This window comes from Nanorana parkeri, unplaced genomic scaffold (assembly GCF_000935625.1).
Source record: "Nanorana parkeri isolate BGI_ZX_2015 unplaced genomic scaffold, ASM93562v1 scaffold550, whole genome shotgun sequence".
Lineage (NCBI taxonomy): Eukaryota > Metazoa > Chordata > Amphibia > Anura > Dicroglossidae > Nanorana > Nanorana parkeri.
Window position 1 is genome coordinate 329,727 of NW_017306818.1, and position 12,249 is coordinate 341,975.

The following is a 12,249-nucleotide window of genomic DNA, read 5'->3' on the forward strand; positions in this document are numbered from 1 at the left end:
TTGTTTTTTTTTTTTTTTTTTTTTTTCTCCAGTGAAGGTACCATTTTAAAGGTATGCAGAATTCTCAAGGCACTGAATTTTAAAATGTAAAAGCTTCAAAAACAAACATTTTGGTCCCTCAAAATCAATACCCAGAACCTTATCCGAAATGAGGGACGGATATGGATTTTAAGGGGGAACACATGGTAGATGGCAGGAGGTGGAGTTGAACTTGCGCCCTTTTCTGAATGGATCGCTCTGGATTAGTGCCTTGTTTTTGTACTAGTGGACGGCCCACTTGCACCATACCATGTGACCATTTTCTGGCACCCCTGAGGAAGCCAGAAGGCACCCTGTTTTGAGAGGCTGATCTAAGGAGACAGAACTAGATCAGTTTTTGTAGCACCCTTTATGTGATAGAAACTTCTAACTTTCAGTACTGCATGATGTGAAAAGCATCCTAGAGCTTAGCCAGCTGGCAAGATGGCCAAATAAGTAATATTTTATAGTTGCCCAATAAAATAAAAAAACACCAGGTTGTAGAAAAATGAACCCTTGCAATGGGGCTACCCCCGCACTGCAAGAGTTAATGTCGGTTTTGGTCTAGGTGATGATGAGCTCATCTGATCCTTGGTTCCAACTGGCTGCTACGCTGGTCCCCGCAGTCTCTTCTCCACTGGGCTCTGGCAGTTTAAGTCCTGCTGACGTAATCACATTTATTGCAGGGTTGGTTATTCATCTGTACTAAATATGAGGACACCAAGGGATATACCACAGCTAGAGCGGAGGGTCCTCGCTTCCGCAGGACAGAGGATCAGGTGAGTACTTCTTTCTTCCAGCCCCTAGAGAAAAACGAGCAGTTAACCTTGCAGTGCGGGGGTGGGGTTAATGTTTCTAGAACCTGGAGCTCTTCTTTAAAATTGTATTTAAATTGGTCAGTTCACTGATCAGTTTCATGTCTTCACAGGTTCCCGTTTACTCTTTGGTTGCCGTGTCCAGGTAAGCTGGCTGAAGAAGACGCACAAGAGAAAAATATCTTTCCAGACCTTTCTAGAGCCTCATTCCAGTGTCCCTTGTATGAGCTTAAATAAGGAACCTGCACCCAGGGGTGTCGAGTGCCTTCGCCTCATCTGTGACCAACTCGGCTTGGCTCAGCCAGTTTACCAAATCAAGTTTCTCCGTCTTGGCTCATGTGGATGGTTGCGGTTTTGGTATCAGGTAGCCATACCAAACTATTGTGATCCATTTACTGGATATGCCTGGTTGATTGGTGACAAACTCATCCCCACTGACAAGTATGAGCAAGCAAAAGAAATTGTTGCATTAAGGATACTGGCGAAACTAGGTGAGTGGTATGCGTGTAAATAAAAGAACCCCAAAATCCACATGGGAAAGATTGAATCAGGAAGATGTGTGTTTTTGCTTTTAGTAGCAGATTATAGATGGATACATATGACTTGTAGGTTTTAAAGCCCAATTGTATGTTCTGCACTCCTCTCGCATCCTTAAAGTGACATTAAAGTCCTATTTTTTTTTTTTTTATTTCCCCCCCAATGTTAATGAAAGCACTTTTTCACTCACTTCATAGTTCTAGCCGACCTGTGACTATGAGACTGTCACAGTTCGGCTTGGTAGATCGGGAGGTGAGCGAACATATACCAGGTTCCCTCGCCTCTCGATCCTGTCACAGCTCTCTGTCGTGACAGGGGGAGGGGCTGGATTCCCCTCTCCGATCTGCCAGCGCTGACTGGCGGAACGGAAGGGGGAGGGGGCGGGTACAGCTGGCTCTGCCTCTAGATAGGCAGAGCCAGCTGTCACGCAGCTGGGCGGATCCCGTCATCTAAGTTGGGATCCGCTGCGGCGTCTCAGTATACCGCGAGCTGTAGCTCGTGGTATACTGAGCTTAGGGTGACGGGAGGACGCTAGTTTGTGTCCTCCCGTTACCTTAAGGAGAACTATGGGGAAAAGCCCTAACCCCATAGTTCTCCTTTAATCCGATCTTTCTTGTCCTTTTCATCTGTCCCTCCAGCGCTGCGGGTCTCAGATCCAGCGCCGATTCCTCTGAGCTTGCACTTCCTGTCCCACGGTGTCTGCATGCGGGTGCATGCGTCCATAGACTTGTGTCTCTCCTCGCGTCCCAGACAAAAATGTGAACTGCGCCCGCCCAAAGGTGCTTTGTGGCCGCCAGAGGATCTTCACATTTTCGGATGGGAGCGTGTAGGGAAGACACAGGTGAGTATAAACCTCTGTTAAAGCGGGTTTTTTTTTTTTGCATAGATCTACTGCTAGCAAAAAACAGGCTTTAATTATTCTTTAACCCCTTCGTGACGGGAGACGTACAGTGTACGTCTTGTCACTTTGTGCCTATATGACTGGCCACGTACACTGTACGTGACGAGTTATATCAGGCTTTGTAATGCCGGTATTTGCTGATTCTCAGCATTAACAGTCATTAATGAATGTCTCAGTATTGAGGCATTAATTAATAAAATAATTAAGCTTTTTGTAAAAGCTTCTTCCTTTCAGTAATGAAAGAATGAAGCCGTTACATGCAAATACAGGACCGCAATTTGCGATCCCGTATTTAACAGCTGAAAATAGCAGAGAGGCAGCAGTGACTCACCTCGCCTCTCTGCTATTTGTTTTGACAGCTCAGGGGGTCTAGACTTGCAAGAGCTGTGTCCTTTTTTCTTTTTAATTGAATATATTTTGTAAAATATCCTGGAGTTAATTTTAATCTATTCTGAAGGATGATTCTAGGCCCTGGGGGCTAGAGGTCCTCTGAAGTCTGGCAGTTGCTTCCCATTCTCCCCCACCCCCCCTTTTTCCCCCCCTCTTTACACTTTTTTCTTATCTGCATGTAGTTAATACATAGAATGATATTCATGTAAGTTGTTTGGGCTTTTTCTTCTACTTGTACAATTTTTACACAGCCAATGTTTATTTGCATTTCAGGGTATGTCGGTGACTAGTGGCCATCGCTTTTTCAAGATCTGGATAATCTGGTTTTATGTTTTTATAGTGTTATGTAAATATAGATATTTAATCACTAAAGCATAATTGTATCTAAATAAGTTCTGTTGCACTTGCAGTACAAATAGCACATAACTACTGAAGTTCTGAAACTGGACCATGTATCAGTTTGGTTTTTACCCTTGGTAGGGGGTAGCGATAGACATGGTGAATAGACTTTGTGAAAGCCATTTGCTGGTGTCTGTTTTTGCACTTGCACAATTTTGTTAAAGATAATGTTTTTATATGCAATTTTTTTTTTGCACCTGACACATTTTGTATTTTTCAGCTTGTACATTTTTATGAACACTTAAGACTTTAGTTTATTTTTTTGTTAATGTTTTAAGACGTTTGATATGTAGATTTTAGAAAATCTGTAATACAAGATAAAAATGGGTAAGTGTGTGTGTAGTGTTTTTTTTTTTTTTTTTAAAGGTCTTAAGCATAAAACATGGAAATGTAGTGCTGAGATATACTGCATGTGGGTTTGTTTTTCTTTCCCTGCCATGTGCTTTAAACATTTCATGCATTAACTATCCACACTGCATTAGTTATCATTTTAATAAGATGGGTTAAAAAAAAAAAGCCTAGTCACAAGATGTTTAGTAATAGATAAATATGATTTTAGTGATCACTTAACATTTGTCAAGAAGGAGTAAGATACTTGTAGGAAAATATTTCAATAAACTTTTATTTTAAGGCAAGTTATCTCATATTAAAAAAAAAAAAAAAAAAAAGTTTGGCTTTTAAGCTATGAAAGTTTTTTTTTTTCCAGCTGGATTGTAAACTTACTTTGAGGACTTGTTTCCCACATCCAGTAGATAATACCTTAACAAAATCAACAACGTGTAGCCTGACCGGAGCTGCCAAACTTTAGCACGCAACACAAGTGCATTGTGAATAGTTGAGACGCTATTCGATGCCTATAGGGAAATATACAGCATGTCCCCTAACGGTTTAAAGTTCCAATCAGACATCTATCTGTAGCACAATATATACTGACCACCCCTGCTCTTAGAACTCTGTATGGAGTCCAGTTTTCAGTAACAACAAATTCAAACACTATTCCCTTTTCTATTATTTTAGTACACCAGTGGTAATGTCAGCTCAATACAGGAAGTTTGGAGCAGACTGCAATTCTGACAGGATCACTTGCTCCTTTTTTAGTATTTGCTATGATTTGAAAGTCTACTTTTAGCTTAAGCTTAAAAATTAGAATTATTTTTTTTTATACTCACTGTAAAATCATTTTTTAGGAGTCCATTGAAGAAGAAATCTTTAACCTTTAAAGGAGAACTGAGGTGAGTGCTTTTCACTCACCTCATAGTTCTAGCCGACCTGTGACAATGAGACTTGTCACAGGTCGGCTCAGTAGATCGGGAGGTGAGCGAACACATACCGGGCTCGCTCGCCTCTCGATCCTGTGACGGGGAGGGGCTGGATTCCCCGCTGACTGGCGGGAGGGGGCAGGTACAGCTGGCTCTGCCTCTAGATAGGCAGAGCTAGCTGTCACTCACGCAGCTGGGCGGATCCCGTCATCTAAGTTGGGATCCGCTGCGGCGTCTCAGTATACCGCGAGCTGTAGCTCGCAGTATACTGAGCCTAGGGTGACGGGAGGACGCTAGTTTGTGTCCTCCCGTAGCCATATGGAGGGTTGGAGATTGGCAAAGCCCTCTTTGTGCGAAGTAGACTTTCTAGCAACTGAAGGGCGCCACCAGAGGCAAACAATTAGTCTGTGGGCTGAAGGGTACTCTGCACCTGAATCGTAAAGAGGCGAGGGCAAATTGTAGAAGTGGGGGTGCATATTCATGTAGAAGGCTGTTCAAAGGGGTTACTTTACCTCTGAGTTTGAGCTCTATGGGCTGACGAGGAGTCAGGCTCTGAGAGTGCTTACTGCAGTAGATGAAGGGGGTGGGTAAGATTCATCCGACCGCTCCCTAGACCGCCTACATTTTTCCTGGAGCACTTTGTCCTCTTGTGGCATTACTGATCCAAGGGTCAAATGCAGGTCCAAAGAGATTATGTCCCTGAAAGTCCAAGTGAGTAAGCTGCTCCTTGGGTGTGTGGGAAGCGCCCCAGCAGCGTAACCAGAGTGCTGTATGTACATTAGATCCATGTGGGACTTAGTTTAGTTGTCTGTAACAAGCCCTCACAACTGAAGCATAAGGCTCCACATGAAACAAAGGTCTACTCAGCGGTGGAAAGTTCCATTTTGAGAGAACTAACCTAATCACACACTTTGGTGGATTAAGATAATGGCCACCACCCAGTTCAGGCTGGTTTTTTAAGGACTGATTCTAGCTGCCTGTAAAGCCTTAGCCAGGTACTTACTGTTATTTTTTTTTTTCGTGCTCTCTCTGCTTCTTGTAACATATGTTCATGTATCAATGACAGCTGTAGAGTTCAAAACACAGGCTTAAAGCAGAAGGCTGACCGTCCATATGTATGATGGCACACACTGCGTGAATAGGGTCCAACACAACCCCTTTTAATTCTGAAGTAATAGTAGGAAACTGCAGTGCCTCAGTTTGACTGATTCTGAGTCCCAGCAGTCTGTCATGGTGACCAGTTGCTCGGCTTACAATAAGGGCTTAGGAGGGTCAGACATGGCATCTGCAGGGGATGATTCTAGAGCACGTTTAGGCTCTGACAAAAAGTCTCAAGTGGACATAGACTTAATCCCACCATACTAAATAAAGGAACACTGATGACGTAGACACTATAAAAACTATAGCTTGCAGACATCAGTTTCCCCCGAGGATACTGAGTAGATGTCCCCAGACCCACTAAGGAAATATGGGCTGGGGTCACCCACAGGTGTGTTGGGTCCTTGGAGGGGGTAATGCAACTAGGCATAAGGTGCCCATACACTGCTCGATTCACGGAAATCCCACGATCGTACCAGAATCGAGCAGTGTGAACGAAGACTTGCGACCGTTTCTACTGTACGGTCGCACGTCTTTTGTCTAAGGAGCACGCTAGAAAATCGTGCGATTTTCGGCTGGTTTGAACGGTGCTTGGGAGACAAAGGCCGAACGGCCGCTGTGCACACTGCACGTTCAGCATTGCGGTCATTGGAAGCCCGCCCCTCGGGGGCGGGCTTGCCATGATCGAGAGTACAATCTGCCTGTCCAAGATGGGCAGATCGTACGTTTTTTAAAATTACTTTACAACCATCGCAAGACTAAGGTCTTGCGATGGTTGTACAGTGTATGGCCACCTTTAGAGTGCAAGGCATCAGTTTCTCACAAACCCAGGCACCTGGTGCTGATGAGGGTCTGGGGGCTGGAGGTGACCAGGCCATACTGGATGGGCAGTGGGAATGCACTGGAGATAGATGGGGTGCTTTGCAAGCAGGAGCAAAGAGCAGGATTGTGCTTTCTCTTTGCTGAAAGCATGCGACACTCCACCCAGTTAATTAACTCTCAGGAAGCTGAAACCAGTGTGGGTGAGAATTTTAAAAGGCACCCAGCAATGCAAATCATAAGGAAGCTACCAGTTCTTAAGCCTGAATGCCCTTGCAGTAAATCTTCCCAGCCATTGCCAGTGTTGAGTCTTGCTGTAGCTTTGGACCTGGAATGTGCTTGGTGGCTTAACTTTTACCAGTATAATCAGGTCTGGAAAGCATCACATTGCAGCCTAGCCCTACACATCCAGTACAGTGCTCTGGGTATGGCTACCAAAGTCAGACTGAGAAAGGGCCAATCCTTATAGCTGCTATGTAGAAATCAGTTTTTTGTGGTGTGATGAGCAGTCTTGCCTGGAGTCAATAGAAGAAGAAAAATCCACTAACCAAAAAGAAGAAAAACAAGCTAGCAGCAAAAATTGGTTAATCTTTGCTCAGCAGAGCTGAAGCAAAGAAGTATATCCATCTAGACCACCAGCAAAAAAAAACTAAGACATACTTGGTTGAGGAGGGGTTATAAGTGGGGGCTGGCTTACAATTTTTCTGTTTGCCAGTATCCAGGCCTCCTGTGGGCAGTACTATAACCTGGCTATAGCGGAATTCCTGTGTCCCTATAAAACTAGGAAACGTAAGCATGCTGGTAGTAGAGATGGGGGGAAGTGTTTATCCCGCTATGCCTACAGTTTTTGGTTTGCAAGTGTCGAAGCAGTGAAGACTTCCTGTGTCCCTTAATGGACGCAAAAGAAAAAAAGTTACGTATACCTAGTCATAGTTCCTTTTTAAACAACAATATGCTGCCATGTTAGACCACTTCACGAAAATATAATGTCATTGATACATGAACATATGTTACATATTTAGTAATGTTACTGGTGCTTAAAGACGGCCATAGTGAGACCTGTCCATCCCAACATTGCCAATTTCTTGTTACAACCCTGATGCTGCAGTGTTACATCCAACATTCACGCAGGGAGGGTATCCAACGCTGATCTATGGGAAAGGAAACAAGTGAAGATGGTTCTGAGATTTCCAACACAGGGAAAGTCTCTTTACCAACACACAAGGCACCCTGTTACAGGTTTATGTGACCGTTGCATTACTTGCATACTGTTAGGCTGGTTTACTAAAGGATTTAAGAATGTTTACATTGTGTGAACGGTCAATTCAATTATCCAACCATGTGCAAATGAAATAGGAAAACTGGGATTTGCTTATGAAATGATTGGACAGTTGAAGTGAATCTTAATATGTCGCTTTATTGAAGAGTCAGAAAAGATAAAGACATATTCTGGGCACTTGTGAATGCCCTGGGCGGGAATTTTACTGGCCACCTAAAAACTGCAGAATGTGGGACTGCGGTACTATAACAACCAATCAGGCCCTTCCTTCTTGCATTTATGAGCAGGGTAGAAAACAGACCCTACACTATTAATTGGTTGCTATAGGTAACTTCCTTTCCCCAGCTGATATACATAGTCCCATTGTGTGAATAAAATAAAGAACATTACAGATCCAATAAAGGCCCATTTGATTGTCTTAATCAAAATTGCTTTAGTCACTGTCTGTGTCATCACTGTCCTCATCTTCAGCCTCCTCCTCTTCTTTGTTTTCTGATGTCTCTTCATTCAAATCAGCAAAAAAGTCATCCGCTCCTCCAAATGCCTTCTTGCTCAGGGCTGGCAACTGCCTGTTCTTCTTCCGCTTCCTGTAAACATCCACTTTGATGGACCCAATGGATGAAACGTCCCAGAACTTTACTTTCTGGTCATGGGCACAGCTGGCCAAGAACTTGCCATCATAGGACTTTGCCAGCTGCTCTATAGGTTCCCCTGGATGCTGGCCCACAGTGCCAATCACTCTGTTTGGTAAAATATTAATCGCCCTGTAAAGAAAAAAATATATTCTAAAGAAAAAGTTTTGCCGCACATTATTGTGCAAACGTTTGGCACTTTTTTATTTCACTTAATTATCTCAACAGCCGTACTCCCTGGTGCTCTGGCATCTTGGTGTATTTGAATAAAGCATCTACTCAGGGAATAAATATTCTTAACCCTTGCATTGGGGCTACCCCGGACTACAAGGGTTAAGTGCTTGTTTTCATCTAGGGACAAAAATAACAAAGTTATACTCACCTAACCCTTACAGCCGACTGGCTGTTAGACCAGTACCTTCAGCCTGTCTCCTCCTCCACTGCAGTGATGGAAGGTCCCTAGGCCTCCTCACGTCCAATACACTGTATTGGACGTGATGACTTCCGAGGACCTGAGATCGCTAGAGTGGAGAGGGAAGAGAGGCTTCAGGTACCGGTCTAAATGCCAGCCGGCTACGAAGTTCAGGTGAGTATAACTTTGTTATTTTTGTCCCTAGACAAAAATGAGCACCTAACTTGTAGTCCGGGGGTAGCCCCGATGCAAGGGTTAAGAATATTTATGCCACAGAGTTCTTCCTTAAGAAAGGAAAGCAGCTCTTCTATGAATCCATCACAATAATTCTCATTATATCAATTATACATATTACATGCTTCTGTTAAACAGTATGAGAATCTAAACATCTGTAAAACAGTTTGTGTATTCACATCATCCTCTCCAGGCCAGGAAACTCTCAGTCCAGAATCATAGTGGTAGGGGACTGCTGAGGAAGGAGTAATAAACATTACAATCAATCACTCTATGTGTTTTATTAAAGGAGAACTATGGAGTAACCCTATTTTCCCCCATAGTTCTCTTCAGGGTCACGGGAGGACATAAACTAACGTCCTCCTGTGACCCAAAGCTCAGTATATCGCGGGCTATTGCCCACTATATACTGAGAGCGCCGCGGCCAGGACAGATACCGACAATACTGTCGAGATCCACCCAGCTGGCTGATTGACAGCGGGCTCTGTCTATCTAGAGGCACATGTGTCAAACTCAAGGCCCAGGGGCCGAATCCGGCCCACCAGGCCGTTTCCTAAACTTCTACTTCAGACATAGGTATTAAGTTATTACTAAAACCAGTGATAATGGAATGCAGAGGCAATTATGATAAAGATTAGATACATTTATATACTCTTACAGGCCCTTTGAGGGCAACCATAATGTTGATGCGGCCCACGATTAAATTGAGTTTGACACCCCTGATCTAGAGGCACAGCCAGCTATGCCCGACCCTCACCCGTCCGTCTCTCCAGTCAGCGCTGGAGGGGGGGAAGGGGGGGAATCCCTGCAGGGAGCCGTGAGTGACAGTCACCACTCTGCAGGGAGATGATTAGCAAGTGAGCAGATCGGCGGCATGTTTTTGCTCACTTCCCAATCAATAGAGCCAACATGATTCACTCACCCCATAGCTCTCCTTTAAACAGCCTCTTACTTCAGGTACTCTATGTAAACAAGAGCAAGGGGTGCATAGACAGGCAAGTATCATTCAGATAGATGTCAGGAGACAAATAGAAAGCAGAACAGGCTCAGAAAATAATTTTCAGTTGTGCAGAATGGAGGACAGTGATAGACCTCAGGGCTGGTTTTATGGGGAAGACTTTAACAGTAAAAAAAATGCCATTATAACAGCTTCTTATGTATATTTCAGTCTGTAATCTTTGTTTTTATTTCTATCCTCTTGTTTCTTGTACAATGCACATTTACTCTGGCACAAGTATCCTTTACATAATGGAGTACATATAAAGCAGTGAATGTAGTAGTGAATCGATCACTGTCATTTATTTAAAAAAAAACATGCACCAAGAAGATTCACATGCAGTGAATGCTTTATCCATATATAGTATACAGTATATACTATACTACATAATATCTGTTCCATACTTATCTCTAGCATTTCTATGTTCTGTTGTATATTGTGTTTTATGGATTTATTTTCATAATCGATTGGTTGCATTAAAAAAATTCTCTCTCTCTCATAGTTGCCAACTATTCTCATAATCGATTATTAATGATTTAATTGATTAGGTGTTGCAGCCCTAGACTTTCTAGAGAGACATTTCTTACCAGGCTCAGTATATCCCCAATTGTTTTACTGACCTGATGACACCATCCATGGATCCAGTACACACAATATGATCATTAACTGGGATCATGCAGTCAATAGACTCTGCCTTCACTGCAAAACGATCACTTGTTGCTCCAAAGCCATTCCAATTAAACAGGTAGATTGTCCCCTCACTTGATCCACAAGCCACTTTTTTGCCCCTCTAAATAAAATGACAAATACATTTATAAAATTCATTAAAATTATTGCATCTCTAAAAAGGGAGATCAGAGAATCTGAGCCGACCTGTGACAATGAAACGGTCACACGTCGGCTCAATAGATCGGGAAGTGAGCGAACACATTCCGCCGCTCGCTCACTGGGGAGAGCAGTGACTGTAAGTCACCACTCCCCGCAGGGATTCCCCCCCTCCCCGCTCCGATCCTCCAGCGCTGACTGGAGGAACGGACGGGGGGGCAGGTACAGCTGGCTCTAACTCTAGATAGGCAGAGCCCACCGTAACTCACGCAGCTGGGTGGATCTTGACAGTAATGTTTGGATCCGTCCTGGCTGTGGCGGTCTCCGTATACTGCAAGCTATAGCTCGCGATATACTGAGCTTTGGGTCACGGGAGGACGCTAGTATATATCCTCCCGTAACCCTTAAGAGAACTATGGGGAAAAACACTTACCCCATAGTTCTCTTTTAAGCTCAATATATAGGTATTGGCATATATCAAGTTAAGGAGAAAACAAATATTTATTTTAATTTGGACAAATATGGAATATTAGATACAAACAGATCACATTTACCATCTACAGCCAACAGGTGCTGAGCACAAGTATAGCATTCCAAGTGATCCTCAACCTGGTTTACTATGCAGTGAAAAACCGGAACAGCCTGCGTTATAATAAACCTAATCTGCATGAAATCATATTACAGATCCACAGCTGAATAAGTGAAAGAATGGCAGTCCTGCAAGTCACTGTACAGTTGCTGCTGCATCCTTGCTTTTTTTCACTAGGTTTGGCATCATGTCTCACTGCATACTTTATTTTTTTTTATGTTTTGTGAATCTGTGACAAAGTTTCTTACCTGGAGATCCTGCCAGTAAAAAGCTTTCAAGATTTAAGCTGACAACTCTAAGCCACTACCTTGCAATTAGCAACATCACATACATCACATCACAGTACCAACCTTCATTATAGAAATAGATGTCAGGTCTCCATTCTGGTATTCAGACAGTAACTCAAACCTTCGTCTCTTTATGTTGAACACACCCATGGTTCCATCTCCACTACAAACAAACAAACAAAAAATTAAGCGTGTCAACTTCTCCACAAGCATTTATTATAGGTTGCAGTCACCTTCACCATGGGCACTAGCAACCTCACCCTTGTAAGTAATTGTTCTTCTCAATAATACCTCTCGCATCACATTTGTCTGGGGTAGCATACGATGGCTTCCTCATGAAGATATAGATAGCAATAAAAACCTGACAGAGGTACTAAACCTTTCCCACTCTTATCTAACACTAACAAAATGTTTTGGCTGGTGTTCGACTTTAGTTTTTTCTTTCTCTCCCTCTCTCCTTTTTTTTCCACCAATGGTTTTTCTTTAGGATCTGTAAACCAATCATACTTCTCTCCGATCCTTCCTTCCCACGGCAGGAAAATGTCCTCTCAAGCTTACCAGAAATGCTGGCAGATATTGAAAATAAAATATCAACAAGATACATATATTATTGCAGGGCTCAAAATTTCCACTTGCCTGCTCGCATTTGGCGAGTAAAAATAAAGTGAGGGCGAGTGAAAATGTGGGTCTCCAAGCAGGGGTATCCCGAGGCTGGGTGACACCCGGAGCGGTAACCGAGTGTCACCCCGCCGAGACGT

General features: G+C 43.3%; 2 protein-coding genes across 2 annotated transcripts in view; one reads left to right on the top strand and one right to left on the bottom strand.

Annotated features, from left to right (window-relative positions):
* Positions 1-1,347, top strand: part of DND1 (DND microRNA-mediated repression inhibitor 1) — an 11,528-nt gene extending 10,181 nt beyond the window's left edge. The window contains exons 4-6 of the mRNA XM_018561895.1: positions 33-37; positions 705-797; positions 979-1,347. Coding sequence (XP_018417397.1) covers positions 33-37; positions 705-797; positions 979-1,347 — 467 coding nt within the window. The remainder of the gene's footprint in view (positions 1-32; positions 38-704; positions 798-978) is intronic.
* Positions 1,348-7,946: 6,599 nt separating this feature from the next.
* Positions 7,947-12,249, bottom strand: part of WDR55 (WD repeat domain 55) — a 14,194-nt gene continuing 9,891 nt past the window's right edge. Inside the window, exons 6-8 of the mRNA XM_018561897.1 lie at positions 11,555-11,654; positions 10,411-10,580; positions 7,947-8,279 (exon numbers count right to left, since the gene is read on the bottom strand). Coding sequence (XP_018417399.1) covers positions 7,949-8,279; positions 10,411-10,580; positions 11,555-11,654 — 601 coding nt within the window. The 3' untranslated portion in view covers positions 7,947-7,948. The remainder of the gene's footprint in view (positions 8,280-10,410; positions 10,581-11,554; positions 11,655-12,249) is intronic.